Source organism: Scylla paramamosain, chromosome 30 (genome assembly GCF_035594125.1).
Source record: "Scylla paramamosain isolate STU-SP2022 chromosome 30, ASM3559412v1, whole genome shotgun sequence".
Taxonomy (NCBI): Eukaryota; Metazoa; Arthropoda; class Malacostraca; order Decapoda; family Portunidae; genus Scylla; species Scylla paramamosain.
The window spans coordinates 14,286,405-14,305,248 of NC_087180.1; the positions used below are offsets into that span (position 1 = coordinate 14,286,405).

The window sequence follows — 18,844 nt, forward strand, 5'->3', positions numbered from 1 at the left end:
GCAGACTCGACCTTATCTTTGAGTACACTCCTGTTTGTCCTCCCTCATGATGGTGTGATTAGTTAGGAGGAGGAGGGGAGGATGAGGAACACGTGGGAGGAGAAGGAAGTGGAGGAAGGGAGGAGGAGGTCATGAAGGACGAAAAGGAAGAAAACGAAGGAAGAGGAAGTTAGAGGAAGAGGGGAAATGAATTGGGAAGGAAAAGAAGGAAGAGGTTGGGAAGGACGAGGAGAAGGTAAGGGGGGTAAAGGTTGGGGGTAGGAAGAAGAACGAAGAGGTAGAGAGGAAAGTAAAAGAGAATGATGCAACCAGAAAGAACGAAGAGGAGGTGGAGGAGGAGAAAGTTAAAGAGGAAGTAAGCAAAAACAGGAAGGTGAGGGAAGATGAGGAGTATGAGGAAGAGGAGAAGGAGGGGGACGATTAATTTATTGACTGACTTTTTAGCGCAACAACTGGACGAGGACGAATGGTAGAGAAATAGAAGGGAGTGAAATATGGAAGAGCAAGCAATGAATTCGCAAATAAAGCTCCACTCACTTACGAAATTGAATACCTGGCTATATATTCTACACAATTCTAATAACAGGTGGAATATTCCGCCTTGCAATCGAGCAGGTAAACCAAACAGCTGATCATAATGCTTAATTGACAGGTACTCTTGGCAGGGAGATATTAGGTGTGTCCCAGGTGTGACAGGTGGCCAGTAATTAAAACCCATGACCCGAGAAAGAGAGAGAGAGAGAGAGGGACTGAGAAGAGAAAGGAAGCTGTGAAAAAGAAACATTTGGCCGCATCAGTGAGTAGGGAAGTGAAATACTACCTACCAAAAATATCTGTAGCCTTGATATTTAGTAGAGGGGACCGTGGTATTTACTGGATGGAATGGAGAATGGGAAGGCGGAATGGAGGAGGAAGAGGTGGAGGTGGAGGAAGAAGAGGAGGTGGTGGTGGTGGTGATTTAGGAAGCGCATGGCAGGGTAGCGGCATGCGGGCGGGAGGCGGGGGGCTGAAGGAGGGAGTGCGGGCGGGAGGAGGAGTGTGTTGGCCTCTCATTCCACTTGCCCGTAGCGACGCGAGCACACACACTGGCGGTGGCGGCTCCTCCCGCGGCCTCACGTGGACTCCACACGCCTGCCGTAATTCCCACGCCCCTCGCCGCCGTGTAGACGTGATAACATCTACTCTGACTAGAACACCCCGGCAGTGTCCTCTCAAAGGTGTCCTGGTGTCCTGCGAGAATCCCTGGTGATCACGTGGGCAAGTAGCGGGGCCCGTGTAGCGTTTGGCGCCGTTGTGTGGCCTGAGGTGCGGCAGTGACTGTGGCTGTGGTGTGGTGCCGCCTCTGGAGTGTTGTGGTGCCGCGTGGTACTTGAGGTGTTGGCGCCGCGTCGCATGCCACGTGCAGCTAGAGTGCAGCAGCGAACGTCTTGGGTTGCCTGTACGAAATGTCAGTGTCCGAGAAAGCTAATAATAGCTGAGGACCAGAGTGGCGGGCCTCGCGGGGTGGCAGAAGTAAAGATTTCGAAAACGTGATCACAGGTACGAGTAGACTGGCGGTCTCCCCCACCTGCTGATCACCTGACTCGTGACGGACGCAATCCTCAGCCTCACGTGATTCCTCTGTTTACTTTTTTTTTTTTCATATCCATTCATTCTTCATGCATTGCTCATTTATTTATATATATAGATCTAGAAGTGAGATGCAGTACATTTTATCTATACTGAAAAGGGATAAGTAACCTCAAAGCCATATCTCATTGAGAAACGATAGAATTAGGATGAGTAATATTCTATTGGATTTTTCTTTCTGATACATGTTTGTGTGCGCGATTCATCTACTACCTTGAGAACCACGTGTGTGTGTGTGTGTGTGTGTGTGGTAAGGATCGCTGTTCATTTAATCACTTTTTTTTCTGTTTTTTTTTTTACTTAGTGTTTATAGTTCCTTACCTTCTGTTACTCGTATGTCTGTCACGTATTTGAGTTTTCACCGATTTCCTTTAGTCACAAACTCATTGCTTCATGTTCCATACACGCCCACCATTATGTTATTGTTTTACCAAGATCCACCACTACGTTCACCATCTCACCATCATCATATCCACCGTCTCATCTCTTATGGCAAGGTCTCACAATCAGTCTCTCTCACGCTTACCGACATCCTTCACTCTCACTTTCATCTCACGTTCCCACGCCTCACCTGTCCTTGTGTTGTCCTCACGTGCCTTCCCATCCCGCTATTGCTCACTGCTCGTCTTTCCTCTAGTTGCTGGATGCTGCTCACCGTCCCCTCTGTCCTGTGCTCCCTCACCAAACCCTCCTCTTTATAAACTCTCGCCTTCCACCTGCAGTCACATTTTCTATACGCTGCTGTTTTGTGCCTGTTGTGTCGTGTACTCTTCCTCTTCCTCTCTGTGTACCGGAGGCGTGATTTTTACCGTCAGATTTTTACCTTTTTACATGTTCTGTGCCGCCAACCGTCTTTGTGCATGGTCACTTTTTGCTTCCTCTTCATTTTTCTCCTTGTATCAGTTTTCCTTTTATTGATTTTATCGCATTTCTCTCAACTTTACTTACCTTTCTGTACCATATCCCCAATCTCTACCAGTGACTGTTCCCTCTTCCTTTTTTTCTCTTTTATCAGCTTTGTTTTATTTTCTCGTAACTTTATGTAACTTTCCGTACCATCCTCTGATTTCTCTACCACTGACTGTTTCTCCTGCTTGATGTCCTAGTTTGTTTTTGTCTCCCCTATCCATTATTTACACCGTGTCTCTACTGAGTAATATTTGTTTGTCTTTCTATCTCTTTGTTCCAGGATCTAGCCTTTCTTTCTTCTGTAATTCATTCTTTTACTCCTTCTCGTCTTTACCGCGAAATATCCTCTTCTCTATGTCGCATCTCTCTCTCTCTCTCTCTCTCTCTCTCTCTCTCTCTCTCTCTCTCTCTCTCTCTCTCTCTCTCTCTCTCTCTCTCTCTCTCTCTCTCTCTCTCTCTCTCTCTCTCTCTCTCTTAATACCCAGGACACATATTCTTAAATCTGTGTTTAAGGAGACAAAAAGGCAATAAAAAGAGATTGAGAGAAAAAGAAAGAGACTAACTAATCCTTCTCTCCCCTTTGTCTTTATAAATCCCTAAAGTACGTGATCTCTCTCTCTCTCTCTCTCTCTCTCTCTCTCTCTCTCTCTCTCTCTCTCTCTCTCTCTCTCTCTCTCTCTCTCTCTCTCTCTCTCTCTCTCTCTCTCTCTCTCTCTCCGCGCCGCGTTCCAACCTGGGTTTCACCTGTTATGACTTTTTCTTCCCGCTTACTAATTCATGGCAGCGCCCCAAAATTACGCTTCCCTGGTTGCCGTTGGGGGGGGTAGGGGGGAAGCATGGCGAGGCGCGGGGTGATGGGAGTCCCGCTAACGTGGTGCCATTAGAGGTCATGTCCATTAGCCTGGTCTCTATTTAGCGGCCGAGACTCATTATTGCTGCAGAGATAATGCTGATTTTTTAATTCTTTTTTTTTTCTTCTATTTTTCTCTTTTCTTTTTTTCTTTTTTCTTTTTTTTTTTGTAAGGCGTCTTATGAGATTTTTTTTCTTTTGCTTTCCCATCACCATGTATTTTTGTAAAGGATGCTATGTGAGGTTTTTCTTTTTTTTTTATTTTTCCTTTGTTTTTTGTTTTTTTCTTTTCCTGTTTTCTTTTTTTTATGATGGGAGTGTGTTATAAGGTTTTTCTTTTCCATTCCTTTTCCTGCCATCATACTTTATCCTTTTTTTTTTTATGTTTTGTATGTCATAATTTTTTCTGTTTTTTTTTTTTTTTTTTTGTCGCGTATTTTTCCCGAGTACCGTATTTTCTACTTTTTTATTGTGAGTGGGTGCGTGTTCACTTTGAAGTTTGTTTTCCTTCGTGTCTCTCTCTTCTTTCAGCGTGATTATTCACTGATAAGATTGCCGATGTGCTGTTTATTTTCTCCTTATCAAGCAAAAAGTTAGCGTATTGGTGGAATAAAAATTGAGTTAATTAAATTTAAGATTATGTTTAAGTATTCTTTGTTTTACATCGTCTTTTTTTATACCTCCTCCTTCCTTCCTTCCTTCTTTCCTTCTTTTCTTTCTTTCTTTTTCTTTCTTATTTTCCTTCCTTCCTTTCTTTCTATCTTTCTTACTTTCCTTCCTTTCCTTCCTTCTTTCCTTCCTTCCTTCCTTCCTTCCTTCCTTCCTTTTTTTCTTACTTCCTTCCTTCCCTCCTTCCTTTTGTTTTTTTTTTCCGTTCCGCTTTTTTTTATTTCCTTCCTTGCTTCCTTCCTTCCTTTCTTTCTTTCCTTCCTTCTTTTCTTCTTTCCTGCCTTAATTACTTACTTTTTTTCCGTCCTTCCATCGTTCCCTCATTCCTTCTTCCCTTCCCTTCCCTTCCCTTCCCTTCCCTTCCCTTCCCTTCCCCGTACTTCACATATGTAGAATTATTACGTGCTTTCTTGTTTGTTTATCTTTCCTTTCCTCCCTTCCTTCAAATTAAATTTTCTTCGAATAAATCGTGTTTCTTTTTTTTTCATATAGATTCGTCTCTTCATCCATTCATCCTTCCTCTTTCTCTTATTTTCTTATCAAGTTGATGTGTGTATGTTTTTTTTTTTTTTTATTGCCCTGTTAGGCAGTTGGGTTCTTATTCGTATGGAGCATTTATTTAACTGCCCCATTTCTTATCCTCCTTTTTCCATATTCATTCATTCAGATTGTGTAGCATTTTTCGTCTATTTACTCTTATATCTTTGTCCTTCCTTCTTCTTCCTCTTCTAATTTTGGCTTTGAATATAGTACTTTTTTTTTCTTGTTCCTTTCCTCTTTCCCTCTTCCCACATACTAATTAGAACACTGTTTCCTTTTTTTCCCTTCTGGTATATTTTTTCCTTCCTTTTATTCCTATACTACACCTACCACCTTTGTTTTCCTTAATTAAAACAATGTTCAGGTTTTTCTTTGTTTTGTTTAGGCGTTTCAATGTTTGCTTCCTCGCACACAATGTTCCATCTAATTAGTATGAGGCATTTCTTACCATCTCTGGGCATTGTAATGATTGGTTACATATATTAAGAAATTTCAATGGGAGAATAGTTTTTTTTCTAATAAGACGAGACTTTAATTAAGATTCTGTGGACCAATTTTACGACGCAGATAAGAGAAGGGGAAGAAAAAAACGAAGACAGGGAAGAGAGAAAAAAATATCTCGAGTAAATGACTTTGAAATACGTATAATTTTTCCATCGTTACACGCTCTTCGTTAATTTCGATCAGCTTAATTACCTGTTCTGAAAATTAAGTGATATCCATGGGGACATTTTTTTCTCCCACTCACTGAAACACTCTTACACACTCTCCCTCCTGCTGTTCAGTTCTTTCACTCCTTCCCTCCAAACCTTTCACTCTAATGTAGTTTTGGGCCGATTTTTTTTTTTTTTCTCCTCATTCATTTTACTCTCACAGAAACACTCTCACACTTCCCTTCATATTCCTTCCTATCACTCCCTCCCTTCACTCCCCTCTAGGCTCTCCCTCCAAACTACTCTAATTTAGTTTTGTGGAAGAGTTTTTATTTCTCACTTCACTCTCACAGAAACATTCTCACACTTCCCTCCATGTTCCCTCCTGCCACTCCCCCTCCCCACACACTCCCTCAAAACCACTCTAATTCAGTTTTGTGTAAGGCAGTTCATCTCTCTCACTCTCAGTTTCCTCTCACAGAAACCCTTGCACATTTCCCCATCACACTCCCTCCCACCACTTATCAAACTCCCATGTAACTCTTCCACCCAACTCCTCCACAATACCTGCCTACCACTCCCACTCCGCCCACTCCCTCCCATGGTAGTTTTATTCATCTCACAGCTCAGCGGGGAAGGGGGCAGCGGAATGTAACATATATCGGCTTCTGTTACACTACGCCAGCTTTTTGTGATATTTTGTTTTCCATCCGATAACTTCTGTCCGGCCCAAGCATCACCCGACCAGCCTGTCCTCTCTCTCTTTCTCGCTTTCTCTCTCTCTCTCTCTCTCTCTCTCTCTCTCTCTCTCTCTCTCTCTCTCTCTCTCTCTCTCTCGCCTCTCGCCTCTCGCCATATTTTTCTTCTTGTTTGCACAACATTCTCTCTCTCTCTCTCTCTCTCTCTCTCTCTCTCTCTCTCTCTCTCTCTCTCTCTCTCTCTCTCTCTCTCTCTCTCTCTCTCTCTCTCATAAAGTGTGATCATGCATAACGAAATAATCGAATACTATAAAAATAGAGAGAGAGAGAGAGAGAGAGAGAGAGAGAGAGAGAGAGAGAGAGAGAGAGAGAGAGAGAGAGAGAGAGAAACAGCAAAAAAATAGTAGAATATCGCTGCAAACATCTCGCACACTTCAAGAGGAGGCTGCAAGGTTCCTCTTTTGTCCTCAAGAGTTCAAATCGAAACTCTTACACTCTCCCACTCTCCCTCACCCTTCCTCTTGCCCTCCCGCGCACACCCACACTAAGGCTTCCGGGAATTTGTGCATCAAAGAGAGAGAGAGAGAGAGAGAGAGAGAGAGAGAGAGAGAGAGAGAGAGAGAGAGAGAGAGAGAGAGAGAGAGAAAGTGACAAGCAAAGGACATATGTATGACCTGATTGGCTTTGTTTTATTAATAATTGTCCCTGGACGGTATTTTATTTTCATTGTTTCCATTCGAATTAAGGTCTGGGAGGTTTTATCGTGTATATGAAATGGCTACGTGATGTAAATTTTATTATTATTCTCTCTCTCTCTCTCTCTCTCTCTCTCTCTCTCTCTCTCTCTCTCTCTCTCTCTCTCTCTCTCTCTCTCTCTCTCTCTCTGGCCTACCATTTTCATGCCTTGTCGCTTTTTCTCTCTCGCTCTGTAATGTAGCCTTACGGTCTAGAATCTCTCTCTCTCTCTCTCTCTCTCTCTCTCTCTCTCTCTCTCTCTCTCTCTCTCTCTCTCTCTCTCTCTCTCTCTCTCTCTGGCTATTTCTGTGTTAATTAAAGATGCCAGTCGTGTCCCTAGTCTCCCCGTGTCTTCATCAATAAGTGTTAAGAAAAGACATTAACTAGTTTCTTAGAGTCTTTGGAACACTTTGCCGCCGCGCCCTTCACCCGCTAGAGAGAGAGAGAGAGAGAGAGAGAGAGAGAGAGAGAGAGAGAGAGAGAGAGAGAGAGAGAGAGAGAGAATTATTTTTCTACTGCATCATAAAAATATTAATCCAAATTTATGGATTTTCAAAAAGTTTCATTCCTTTTGTTTTTGGAGGGAATGTAAGGGTGAGAGAGAGAGAGAGAGAGAGAGAGAGAGAGAGAGAGAGAGAGAGAGAGAGAGAGAGAGAGAGAGAGAGATTATAGACCACAAAGCTTTAGAAATGAAAAAAAAAAATAAGAAGGATAAATGTAAACGAGATTGCTTCAAAACCTTAACAACTAAAAAGAAAATTAAGAGAACAATAATATTAACAACAACAACAACAACAACAACAACAACAACAACTATTACAATCACATTCCCCAATCCCCTTCCTTGCCTCTCCTCATAAATGACCGGTCAACCTAACATCGGCTTTTCTCCTTATCCATGTAATAAGATGAATGTTACTGTGATGTGACATAGACACGCGCTGTATTGGACAAGGACAAGGAGCTTACGTGAGCCGAGGGAGATGTTAAGCTGGGAGGCAGAGGGAGAGGGAGGGACGAGGGAGAGAGGAAGGAATCAAGGGGTAAGAAGTAGGAGAGGGAGGTAGGGGAGAGAGATAAAGAGATAACTGCTCCGCTTCCTTGCTGACTAAGAGAGAGAGAGAGAGAGAGAGAGAGAGAGAGAGAGAGAGAGAGAGAGAGAGAGAGAGAGAGAGAGAGAGAGAGAGATGAAAGAGTTTTGCAGTAAATAAAATATATGAAAAGGGCGAAGGGTAAATATAATCTCAGTGATCACATAGAGAAATAAAAAGACCTCGTAAATTTCTTTGACGCACAGCGCACTAAAGGGACGCAAAGATATCACTAAAAATATTAATATGAACTAAAATATAAAAAAAGATTAGAAAAAAAATGAATGCAGGTTGTAAAAAGGATTTAAAAAATGGAATTTATAAAAGAAGAAAGAAAAAGTGTCGCCCGCTTCTCTTTGAAGAACACAAAAGTAAATATTAGAATGAACTGAATGAAATCAGCAGCTGTGAACATCAAGGCAGGGAGAATTTGTGAACGAAAAAGTATGTACGTGGGAAACTAAAATTAGAAAAGAAAACACGTGAAATATATAGGTCTTAATAAAAAATTTCATAATGTATTGATAGTAATAATCATAAAAGTAAAAAAAAAAAAAAAAAAAGGCGCTCAACAAAAAACGTGAATTACAAGGCTCTTAATTTTGATGATAATTTTCATAATGGTATTGTTAGTAATTGTAGTAAAAGCTGAAAAAATTACTTGTATGTCGTGATGATAGTAATAGTGATAAGATCATAATGGTAATGATGGTAATGATGCATATTAAGAAAAAAATAAATAAATAATAATAATGATAATGATAATAATAATAATAATAATAATAATAATAATAATAATAATAATAATAATAATAGCAGCAATGGTAACGATACCAATACAATATATAACATTTATTGAGCTTTTTTTTTCATGTAACGTACAAGGTTATTTAAGTTTGTTATTGTAATCTCTCTCTCTCTCTCTCTCTCTCTCTCTCTCTCTCTCTCTCTCTCTCTCTCTCTCTCTCTCTCTCTCTCTCTCTCACACACACACACACACACACACACACACACACACACACACACACACACACACACACACACACACACACACAACTCCTTGACCTGCACCCACTCCCAGCTTGGCAAACAGAGGCTACACACCGTGCGAATGGGCCATTATGATCTAACTGTATACTTGAACCGTGAGTCCGATATTATCATCTGACTGGGGACTCGAACTATTAATTGTGAGTGAAGTGCCAATCGCTGTACCAAAATTATTAGATCTGAATAAGAACACAAAAGAAACTAAGGGAAGCTGTAGGAAGACATCAGGAATACACGTGTAAGTCTCTGTGATTCAAAGATGAGAATATTGATTATCACTAAAAAGATCGCAGTTAATGATTACTACAAGAATAAAATGTAAAATGAAGTGAAAGCGAACGAGTTAGCAGTATTATCTAGGAATAAGAATGATAAGTTACCAAAATATAACTGTTGTAGAAATACCTCAAGACAAAACAACAACAACAGTGATTACAGTGACTACAATGGAAGCACATTACCAGAGCATTCCCATTATTGCCAGTTCGCTAAATCATGACCCTAAGAATAAAGAAAAAGTAGCTGCAACATCGGTAACTTACTTGAACCTTAATAACAACAAATGCCTCAATATCAACAAACTGTAACACTAGAAGAACAATTACATCTCCAACTCTTCCATCGTGAATTTATAAAAGTCAGAATCACGCTCCATCTTTTATTTCTCTCAGTCTCTTTTGGTCTTCCTTCTTCTGGTGGGGAGATATTTACACTCATAAACGTTCGTGTTGTTAAGGATGAGAAGCACTTAGCCTCATGTTTTGTACAGCCTTGGGGTATGAGGCGCGCTTCCTCTTCTTTCGTCCCCATTACCTGCCTGCCTGTCTGCTTCCCTGGCGCTCTTTGTCTTGCGTGTCGCTTTGTCTGATTGTCTATGTTACTGTGTCTGCTTTGTCAGAGCTCATATTCTCTCTCTCTCTCTCTCTCTCTCTCTCTCTCTCTCTCTCTCTCTCTCTCTCTCTCTCTCTCTCTCTCTCTCTCTCTCTCTCTCTCTCTCTCTCTCTCTCTCTCTCTCTCTCTCTCTTTCCTGTCAGCATCATTTTCCTTTATGGTTTGAATGTGTCTGTGTGTGTGTGTGTGTGTGTGTGTGTGTGTTGGGGGGGTCTGAATATGGTTGTGTGTGTACATATGTATACATGAGCATTTTAAAAGTGGCTATGTGTATAACCGCGTGATATGTGTGTGTGTGTGTGTGTGTGTGTGTGTGTGTGTGTGTGTGTGTGTGTGTGTGTGTCTATGTTTGTATGAATAATGAAAGTAAACAAGTACAAAGATTTTTGCTCCTGTCACTATATCTTTCTCGCCTTTTCCTCTTTCCTCTTCTCCTCTCTTCCCACCCGTTTTCCTCCTCTTTTTTCCTGCGCCTCTCCCCTCCTCTTCCCTCCTTCCAATCCTCTTCATAGTGTCCAGCCAAGCTAAAAATTCAGAGCGGGAAAAATCCTTTGATTCCTGTTGAAATTTGTGCATTTTTATGTGGTTATTTTGTCCTCTATTCCCTTTTCCCCTCTTTTCCCCTCTCGCCCATCTGTTCGTATGTGTGTGCCTATTAGGTCTCTCTCTCTCTCTCTCTCTCTCTCTCTCTCTCTCTCTCTCTCTCTCTCTCTCTCTCTCTCTCTCTCTCTCTCTCTCTCTCTCCTTTATTGTTACATATGGCGTGTTTGTTTTACTTTTCATTTATTTACTTTCACGATACGAATCACTTGGGCTTTTTCGTGTCCTGTGTTTGCATGTGCATTTTTTTCCCTTTGAGCTTTACTTTTTTTGTAATTTTTCTTTGACGCACCTGTTGGCTTGTTTTATGTGGATTTTATGTGTTTTATTTTGTACCTCGTTCTGGTTGACAATGACCAAAGTTAAGTTATTGGAAGGGGTACTGTGTGTTTTGTATAAGGGGGTGTTTTGGTTGGTTTTATATGCGTTTGTTTGCACTCTAGGTGTGAAGTGTTTGTAAGACTCGTATAAATCCTTAAAACTTTCTAAAAGTATTGAGAAGAAACTTATTTTTTTCATATTATAATTTGAATTTTTGAAAGATCTTATTGTTGATTTGATTTTTTCTTCTCTTATGTAACTTTCTTATCGTCTGTTGGTGTCCTTTCAGTTTTTGTATGTCTGTATGTCTGTATGATTGTTTGGCCATCTGTTTATCGATGTGTTTGGCTGGTTGTTTATGTATGTATGAATGTATATGTGCATGTATGTATGTATGTTTGCTTACCTGTCTACTTGTTCACCTGTCTATTCCTCCTTTTGTCAGTTTTCCTTCTGTACGTTTATTTATTCATGTATGTATTCGGATTCATGTATGTGTGTATATAGGTTTTCATGTATGTAGGTACAGTATGTATGTACGTAGATATGTGTGTATCATTTTTCCTGTATCTGTATGCATGTGTGCCAATTGTGTCTGTGTGAGTGTCAGGCAGTGGAAACCTTTTAGGTCATGTCAGTTAATTGTGATTTTTTTTTGCACAGTTTTTGTTAATTAAATCATGTACTGAAATATAGTACAGACCTGTGTGTGTGTGTGTGTGTGTGTGTGTGTGTGTGTGTGTGTGTGTGTGTGTGTGTGTGTGTGTGTGTGTGTGTGTGTGTGCGCGCGCGCGCGCGCGCGTGCTGCACGTTGGCGATATTGGTATAATGTTCACAATTAGTGTTTATTTGCACTGAAAAAAAATATATAAACACCGTTTCCTTGCAAATTGAATGCAGTTTCATATGCGTTGCAAATTACGTAGACCATAGAGTATCATTGTTATCATTGTCATTAGTTGCATCATCATCATCATCATTATCATCATCGTTTTTTCATCATCATCATCACTGAATCATGGGCATTAGCAAAGGAAAAAAACTATATTACAGCGCTCTATTATTATTATTATTATTATTAATTTTCTTCTAATTATTATCATCTTCATCATTATCATTATTTTCAGTCATTTCATAGTTAATCAGCTTGCTCAATCTCTTATATATTCAGTTTTGCAGACCATCTTTTAATCTAATCCTTGCAGTCCTAACACATAAAGAACATCATGTTGGAACTCACTCACCTGCGCAATCTGGACACCGGAAGGCCACACCTGAGCCATAGTAGAGCCCCTTTCCTTTACGTTACAGATTAAATCACATTGCTCTGTTCATAACATTACGAATAACAGACAGAGTTAGGTCCAGCAAGTTAAAAATATGATTATTAGTTCACGCAAAATTCACACACAAGAAAAAAAAAAATTATTACAGATACGAAAAAAAAAAAAATAGACAATGCTAAATGCAAGAAAAAATTAGAGAGAAATATGACAAGTACTTCATGCGAAATTTCCGTAATGGATTAGTAATTAAAACGTAAATAATGGTAGATCCAAAAATACATAATTGATAAGTAGTTAGAAAGTCAGGCAGGTCAAAAATATATATAAGCAACAAGTACCTCATTAGAAATTCATAAGAAAAATATAAATTATTACTAATAGAAAATAAATAATGTCAAGTTGAAAAAAAAAATATTAGTAGTTCAGAATTTGTAGGAAAAAGACATATAGACTGATCACAGGTAAAGGACACGAGCGAGGGAGTTTAATTCACGTTTCTCTCCTCCCTTCACTTTGCAGGATCGAAACACACTCTTGTTATCACTAGCTCATAGCAATAACCAAGTGCCTCTGTACCAGGACGTGACGCTGTGACGACGGTGACGAGTACAACACTTCTAGTACAAGGGTGTCTGTTGCATGTGCGTGCGTGCGTGCGTGCCTGTGTGTGCGTGTTGTTATTGATGTTTGGTACACACACAGACCCACTTGGCAGGGCACGCACACGGTAATGGTGCACACACTGCTTTAAGTAACTGCCTTGGCCACTCAGTGACTCCCTAGAGAGAGAGAGAGAGAGAGAGAGAGAGAGAGAGAGAGAGAGAGAGAGAGAGAGAGAGAGAGAGAGAGAGAGAGAGAGAGAGAGAGAGAGAGAGAGAACAGGAAAGGACATAGACAGACGGGCGTACAGAGACATAAACATTCAGACATGCAGACAGACTCATAAAGACAATCATACATAGACAAAACTACATTTCGAAAAACAAACCGAAAAAACTAGAACAATAAGAAAGAAAAAGAAAAAAAAAACATATCAAAGACAACAAACTGGAGAGAAAAGAATCTGAAGTGATAAAAAAAGAAATATCTAAGTGAAGAATTAATTAACTTGCGATGAAAAAACAAAACAAAAAAAAAACAAACAAAACAATCCGTAGCAGGACCATGAACTAGAACAAGTATTGTAACGCAGTCTTTGTCGTCACTGGGAAGCGAACAACTTATTAACGAAAGAAAGAAACAATATAGACAAGAAAAGGTTTTGCCGCGAGTAAAACAACCCATGAATTTTAAGCTTCGCACGACACCTTTCACTTCACGCCGCACATTTCTCCGTCACACGTCACCGTAACAGACTGATGAAGTTAAGAAGTAATGCATCACCATATTTTCTCATTTTGTGGCTTCGCGGCTTGAAGTGGCGTACGCAACTCTGATTTAGTGAACCCGTTAACTTGACAAGAACTCACCGGTATCACCGTAAGCATCAACATCCCGACAGAGGCAAGATGGCAGGCGTTCTGGGAACCTTCATGCGACACTCTCGGGCTCGCTCGGAGATGCAGCGACGCCGAGAGGCACTCAAGGCCGAGAGAGAAGTAAGTGGCTGTCTCAAGAGAGGGGAGGAGTAGGTCACGAAAAAGCAGAGATGTGCTATCACACAATTTTGTTTGGGGAAGTCTGTGAAGCAAGGCGTTTTTCTTGCCTTCTCTTGGCGTGATTTTTTGTGTTTGTGGGTCAGTGGAATGGTGGGCTTTGCGTTTATTAATGTTTTTGTGGTGTGGTGGTGGTGGTAAGGGAGGCAGGACTGGCAGTATTAGTAGTAATAGTAGTAGGAATAATAGTAGTAGTAGTAGGAGGAAGAGAAGTGGTAATGGTAACAATAGTAACAATAGGAAAAAATTTATTGCTATTTACTAGTAGTTATTCTTACGACTACTACTGTTACCACATCCACTGTCCCACTATCACCGCCACCACCACCACCACTACCTCTACAACAGCTATGATCACAGTTATCATCACCACCATCATCATTACAGGCGAGGGGTCAGCGGTATAGGGCATTAGAGCAGCGATTTAAAGCCGGCCTCTCGCTTACCTCGCTTCACCTGCAAAGTAAGCAGAACACGTATTTGCCGAGTTAAGTATGCATTCGAGGAACTACTAAGGAAGACTTTTACGAGTTACTTCGCTTTTCTCTCACCCTCCATTGTTTTCCTTCGTGGCACATTCTAACCTACTTGAATTTTTTTTTTTTTTTTTATTTCTTCCCACCTAAATGCGAGTTGTCCAGGTCAGGTTAAGTCAGGTCACCTTTGCCTAAATAATGTAATGAGTTTGGCATTTAAATTACAATACTTTATTTCATAGTGTAATAATTTTGACACTTTTTTTCAACAAATCTCTTAGGACACCACATGTGTAAACAGAAACAAAGACGATACAAAGGATCCAAAATATGAAAACTGAGACACAAAGAAAACAAAGAAAAGAGAAGAATAAAGAAGTGACACACACACATAAGGAAGAGAAAAAAAAAAAAAGAAGAGGCACAGAAAGCAGAGTTAGACAAAAGGAGAGTCCAGGCGAGAAGGGAGGGAGGGGAGGGCGGGGAAGAGGGATAAATCCGGAGGGAGAGGAGTGGAGGAGGAGGAGGAGGAGGAAGAGGAGGATGAGGAACAGAGGGGTGGAGGGTCTTGTGTTGTGTCGTAGTCTCGTCACGAGCGTCATTATGTCTCCTGATGCCCGGCAAACTATTACAACAGAGATTTTGTACTGAGCCCGCCATCCCTCACGCGGTCCGTCCAGATGGCGCCTTTCTGTCCACGGCTCTCTCTCTCTCTCTCTCTCTCCTCTCTCTCTCTCTCTCTCTCTCTCTCTCTCTCTCTCTCTCTCTCTCTCTCCTCTCTCTCTCTCTCGCTCAAGGTTATACAATCATTGAGTTTGTGAAAGTATTGCTACCAGTTCCTAATTTACCTAGTGCTACTGACACGGAGGCGAGCACCGCACCAACGCAACACCTGACGCTACCACCGCACTCACACAAAACCTACCTTGGTTCATGCACCGGCGGGAAGACAGGTGAGGGAGGCAGCACGGCGCGATATGAAACCAGGTCATGCGTGCTGCTTCGCCGGACCTGTTCACAACTGAGGGAAGAGCTGCGAGACGAGAAATGGTGTTGTGTTTTGGAAAGTTTGCCGTGACCTTGGTAGAAGTTCGGCAGCGGCGGCGGTGGCGGTGGCGGTGGCGGCGGTGGTGGTGGAGAGTGAGGAGGCGAAGTGAGGGGTGGGAAGGTAGGGACAGGAGGGGAGTCTTGACCTTTCCGCGGCGTGGCTCGGCAGGTGTAACGCCTTTCCGGCTTTCCACAGGTGAGTTTTAAAAGGACTCCAGGTGCGTGGGAACGAAGGTGTGTTCGTTTGTATGTTTTCGGTTATCTCCGGCTCATGTACTTATTCATTTGCATTGGACTTGATTAACACAGGTATTTTAAAAGAATGCAAGTGTGTAAGAACGAATTTATGTGTGTATTTATGTTCTCTACAGCTTACTTGCCTTCAGGGTATTTGTGAACTCATGTATAGAGTCATTCATCTGTGTTGATTTGTTTTACACAGGTGACTTTTAAAGAATTTTGGCTGTGTGTCTGTGTTCTGTGTATATTACCTGCCTGCGAGGTGATTACTACCTACCTCATTGATATACTCACGGTTATTCGTTGATCTTACAAAGGTGCATGGGAGGGAAATTGCGCGAGTCTGTGTATTCTGTGTTCTTTCTTACCTGTCTCCATAATGATCTTGGGATGAATTACCTTTGGGGTGGAATTACCTAAGCAACAGTATGGACGCCTCTAGCCCTTACTTGGCATGTCGACCGTTTTCTCTCGTCTTCATGGGGCTGTTGATTCTTCCTTAAAATGTGTTGTAATGTTCCTCCTGAAATTTGTCTAATGGTTTCCTGGTATTTAATGATTTTTTCCTCTTTTTTTTTTTCTGTTGATATGATTTGTTACGTAGTTCTTGATTCGTTTTCTCTATCATGGAAGTTTTTATTATCATTGCTATTATTGTAGTTGTTGTTGTCGTCGTCGTCGTCGTTGTTGTTGTTGTTGTTGTTGTTGTTATTTAACTTGTTTTTTTGGTCCTGTTCTTGTATTTGGTGCAGGTCTGCTTTTGGATTCCAAGGTTTATTTGCGATTACTACATGAGGCTCCAATGTAAATGCGGCACCTCGATTCCGTAGACTTTTGTAAAAATTTTCACTACTACTACTACTACTACTACTACTACTCCGACCACCACTATGAATCACGAACACCGGCATCATGATCACTAACTAGCAGTCACCATCACTGCCTGTCTTCCCGCCATAACTAAGAGGAAGCAATGACGAAACAAACATTAAATGCAACAAGAAAAAAAAGACAAAGTAGGAAATCAAAAACAATAAAGATAGAGGAAAAACTTTTATCATACCAGACATAGTTGTTTACAAATAATCAAAACCCGTCACTCCTTAAACTCTCCTCAAAAAAAACAAAAACAAAAAAAATGGAGCAGAATAGAGTGAAACATTGATCAATACATTAACTTGCGTCGAATATAATAACTGTAACCAATAAAACCAATCTGCAGCGCGTGCGGAGGCGAGGCAGTGGCAGCAGCAGCGGCAGCAACAGCAGCAGCAGCATCCTCGCTTCAGGAATTGCCTGACGAAGGAGACATCAACTTTACATCGATTTGTGCGACCCACCAGCCAGGGTTGCCTCGTGCCCCTGGTGAACACGACGGGGGGAAGGCTGGCGTCCTGGTGAACCTCTTTGTAGCCTGCTGTTCGGATGGCAGGCTGTGTGTGTGTGTGTGTGTGTGGTGTGTGTGTGTGTGTGTGTGTGTGTGTGTGTGTGTGTGTGTGTGTGTGTGTGTGTAGGTTCCAGCCCACCTGTATAATCCATCCCGTGCGGCCTAGACACTATTTTATCCCCGGCTGAATTCTGCGTCCATTTATTTTGCGTCAGTCTGGGCGGTGAGGCTGCGGTCTCCCACTCGCGCCGCCTCCAGGGTGATATGAGGCATAATTAGCGGCGTCGAGTGGGCGGAAGGCGAGAAGGAGTGACTGCCGTGTCTTTGTGGTGATCGGCCGCCCCACTCGTGCAGCACCTGACGCGGCAACACAAAAAAGAGGGGAAAATTTAAAAGAGTGTTTTCAGGGAAGTAATCCTTGAATGTACGTAGATTTCAAGAGGAAGGAAGGAAAGGATTTTTGGAGCTTGAGGAAGACGAAGGAGGGAAAGATAATGTCTGACAAGGGAGGAGGAAGAGGATGTCAGATTTACCACTAAGCTGTAGTTTATTTGCACCTGATCCCGAGCTCACCTGGTGAATGGAATTTACATGAATGCTGATTATTAAAGTAAGCATCGCTCACGCTATACCTTCACTTCACGGACACGGCAGGTGAGTGACGTGTGCTGTGAAAAAATAAAGAGAAAACGCAAAATATCTTTCATTCAACATGCCTCATACATATCGCAGCGGAAGATAACAGACGCAGCTGAAAGGATACCAAAAGAAAAGAAAATCACCGGGAAAGAGAGAGAAAAAAAGAAGAAAAAAACAGAAGAAACTCATGATCCAAAAATGACTGCAAATCTGGGTCGGCAAAATAAGAGGGTGGGAAAAAAATTATAGAAATGCAGCGTTAATGGAAACAAATAAGAACGTACCGTGGGAGATTGTAGGGCACGGCTTCATCCCTTTTGGTTTTAAGTCTCCGCCAAAGGGCTTCACGGATCATTAGGTTAGGCGATTAGCGGGAAGGGGAAGGATATTGTGAAGGATTTCCCCGTGTACTCACAGCTGCCAAATGTTGAAGACGCAGGATGGGAGAGAAGGAGAAAGGGAGAAGGAGAGAGGACAGGTACCAACGGAAGGAAGGAAGGAAGTAGGGACAAAATGAGAAGAGGAAGAACCAAATGACGGAATGAGAGAGAGAGAGAGAGAGAGAAAAGGAAGAGGAGGAGCGGAAGCGTCAGGGGAAAGGAGGATGTAAGTGAGAGACAAGGAAAGAGAGAAAGACGAGGGAGAGAGCAAATGGAGGGAGAGGGGAGAGAAGGGGAATCGTTTCTGAGAACTGCCCTATTCATCAGTCACTTTGCTTCTGCGAGCCGCTAGTGTATTCAATGTGGAGAGAGAGAGAGAGAGAGAGAGAGAGAGAGAGAGAGAGAGGAGAGAGAGAGAGTAAGAGAGAGAGAGGAGAGAGAGAGAGAGAGAGAGAGAGAGAGAGAGAGAGAGAGAGAGAGAGAGAGAGAGAGAGAGAGAGAGAGAGTAAAATCCGTGATCTCTCTGTCAGTGATCGTGAAAAGGAACAGCACTAATTAAAAGTTTGGTTAGGATTGCAATTTTTTCTTCCCGTCGCTTTCATCGGCTTTGTTTTCCTTTTCTAATCCTCAATCAACTGATGAAAATAAATATACGGCGCTGCTCTTTTTTTACTGACGAGCGTTGCGAAAAAGCGAAAGGGCAACACTAGAGAGAGAGAGAGAGAGAGAGAGAGAGAGAGAGAGAGAGAGAGAGAGAGACGAAGGTTGGTGAGGGAGGGAAAGAGGAAAGCAATATTGGTTCACTGTATGCGTGTGTGTGTGTGTGTGTGTGTGTGTGTGTGTGTGTGTGTGTGTGTGTGTGTGTGTGTTTGTGTGTGTTAGCGTGTCATCCACAACCGCAGTGCCTCGCCTGCCCCTTCTCATTACCGCACCTGTTATTCTCTCTCTCTCTCTCTCTCTCTCTCTCTCTCTCTCTCTCTCTCTCTCTCTCTCTCTCTCTCTCTCTCTCTCTCTCTCTCTCTCTCTCTCTCTCTCTCCTGTATTCCCACCTACCCCCCATAAATTCTTGCAATACCTGCGCCCAATAATTACCCTGTC

The 18,844-nt window shown here is 41.9% G+C and overlaps 1 protein-coding gene across 2 annotated transcripts in view; it reads left to right on the forward strand.

The window, feature by feature from the left end:
- The window catches only part of LOC135115881 (neo-calmodulin-like), a 114,609-nt gene that overhangs the window by 33,241 nt on the left and 62,524 nt on the right, over positions 1-18,844 (forward strand). The window contains exons 1-2 of one of the 2 annotated variants that reach the window (XM_064032974.1): positions 871-1,136; positions 12,442-13,520. The exons of the other annotated variant lie outside the window; for it this stretch is intronic. Coding sequence (XP_063889044.1) covers positions 13,431-13,520 — 90 coding nt within the window. The 5' untranslated portion in view covers positions 871-1,136; positions 12,442-13,430. Of the gene's footprint in view, positions 1-870; positions 1,137-12,441; positions 13,521-18,844 lie in introns of those variants that run through there. 2 annotated transcript variants of the gene reach the window in all.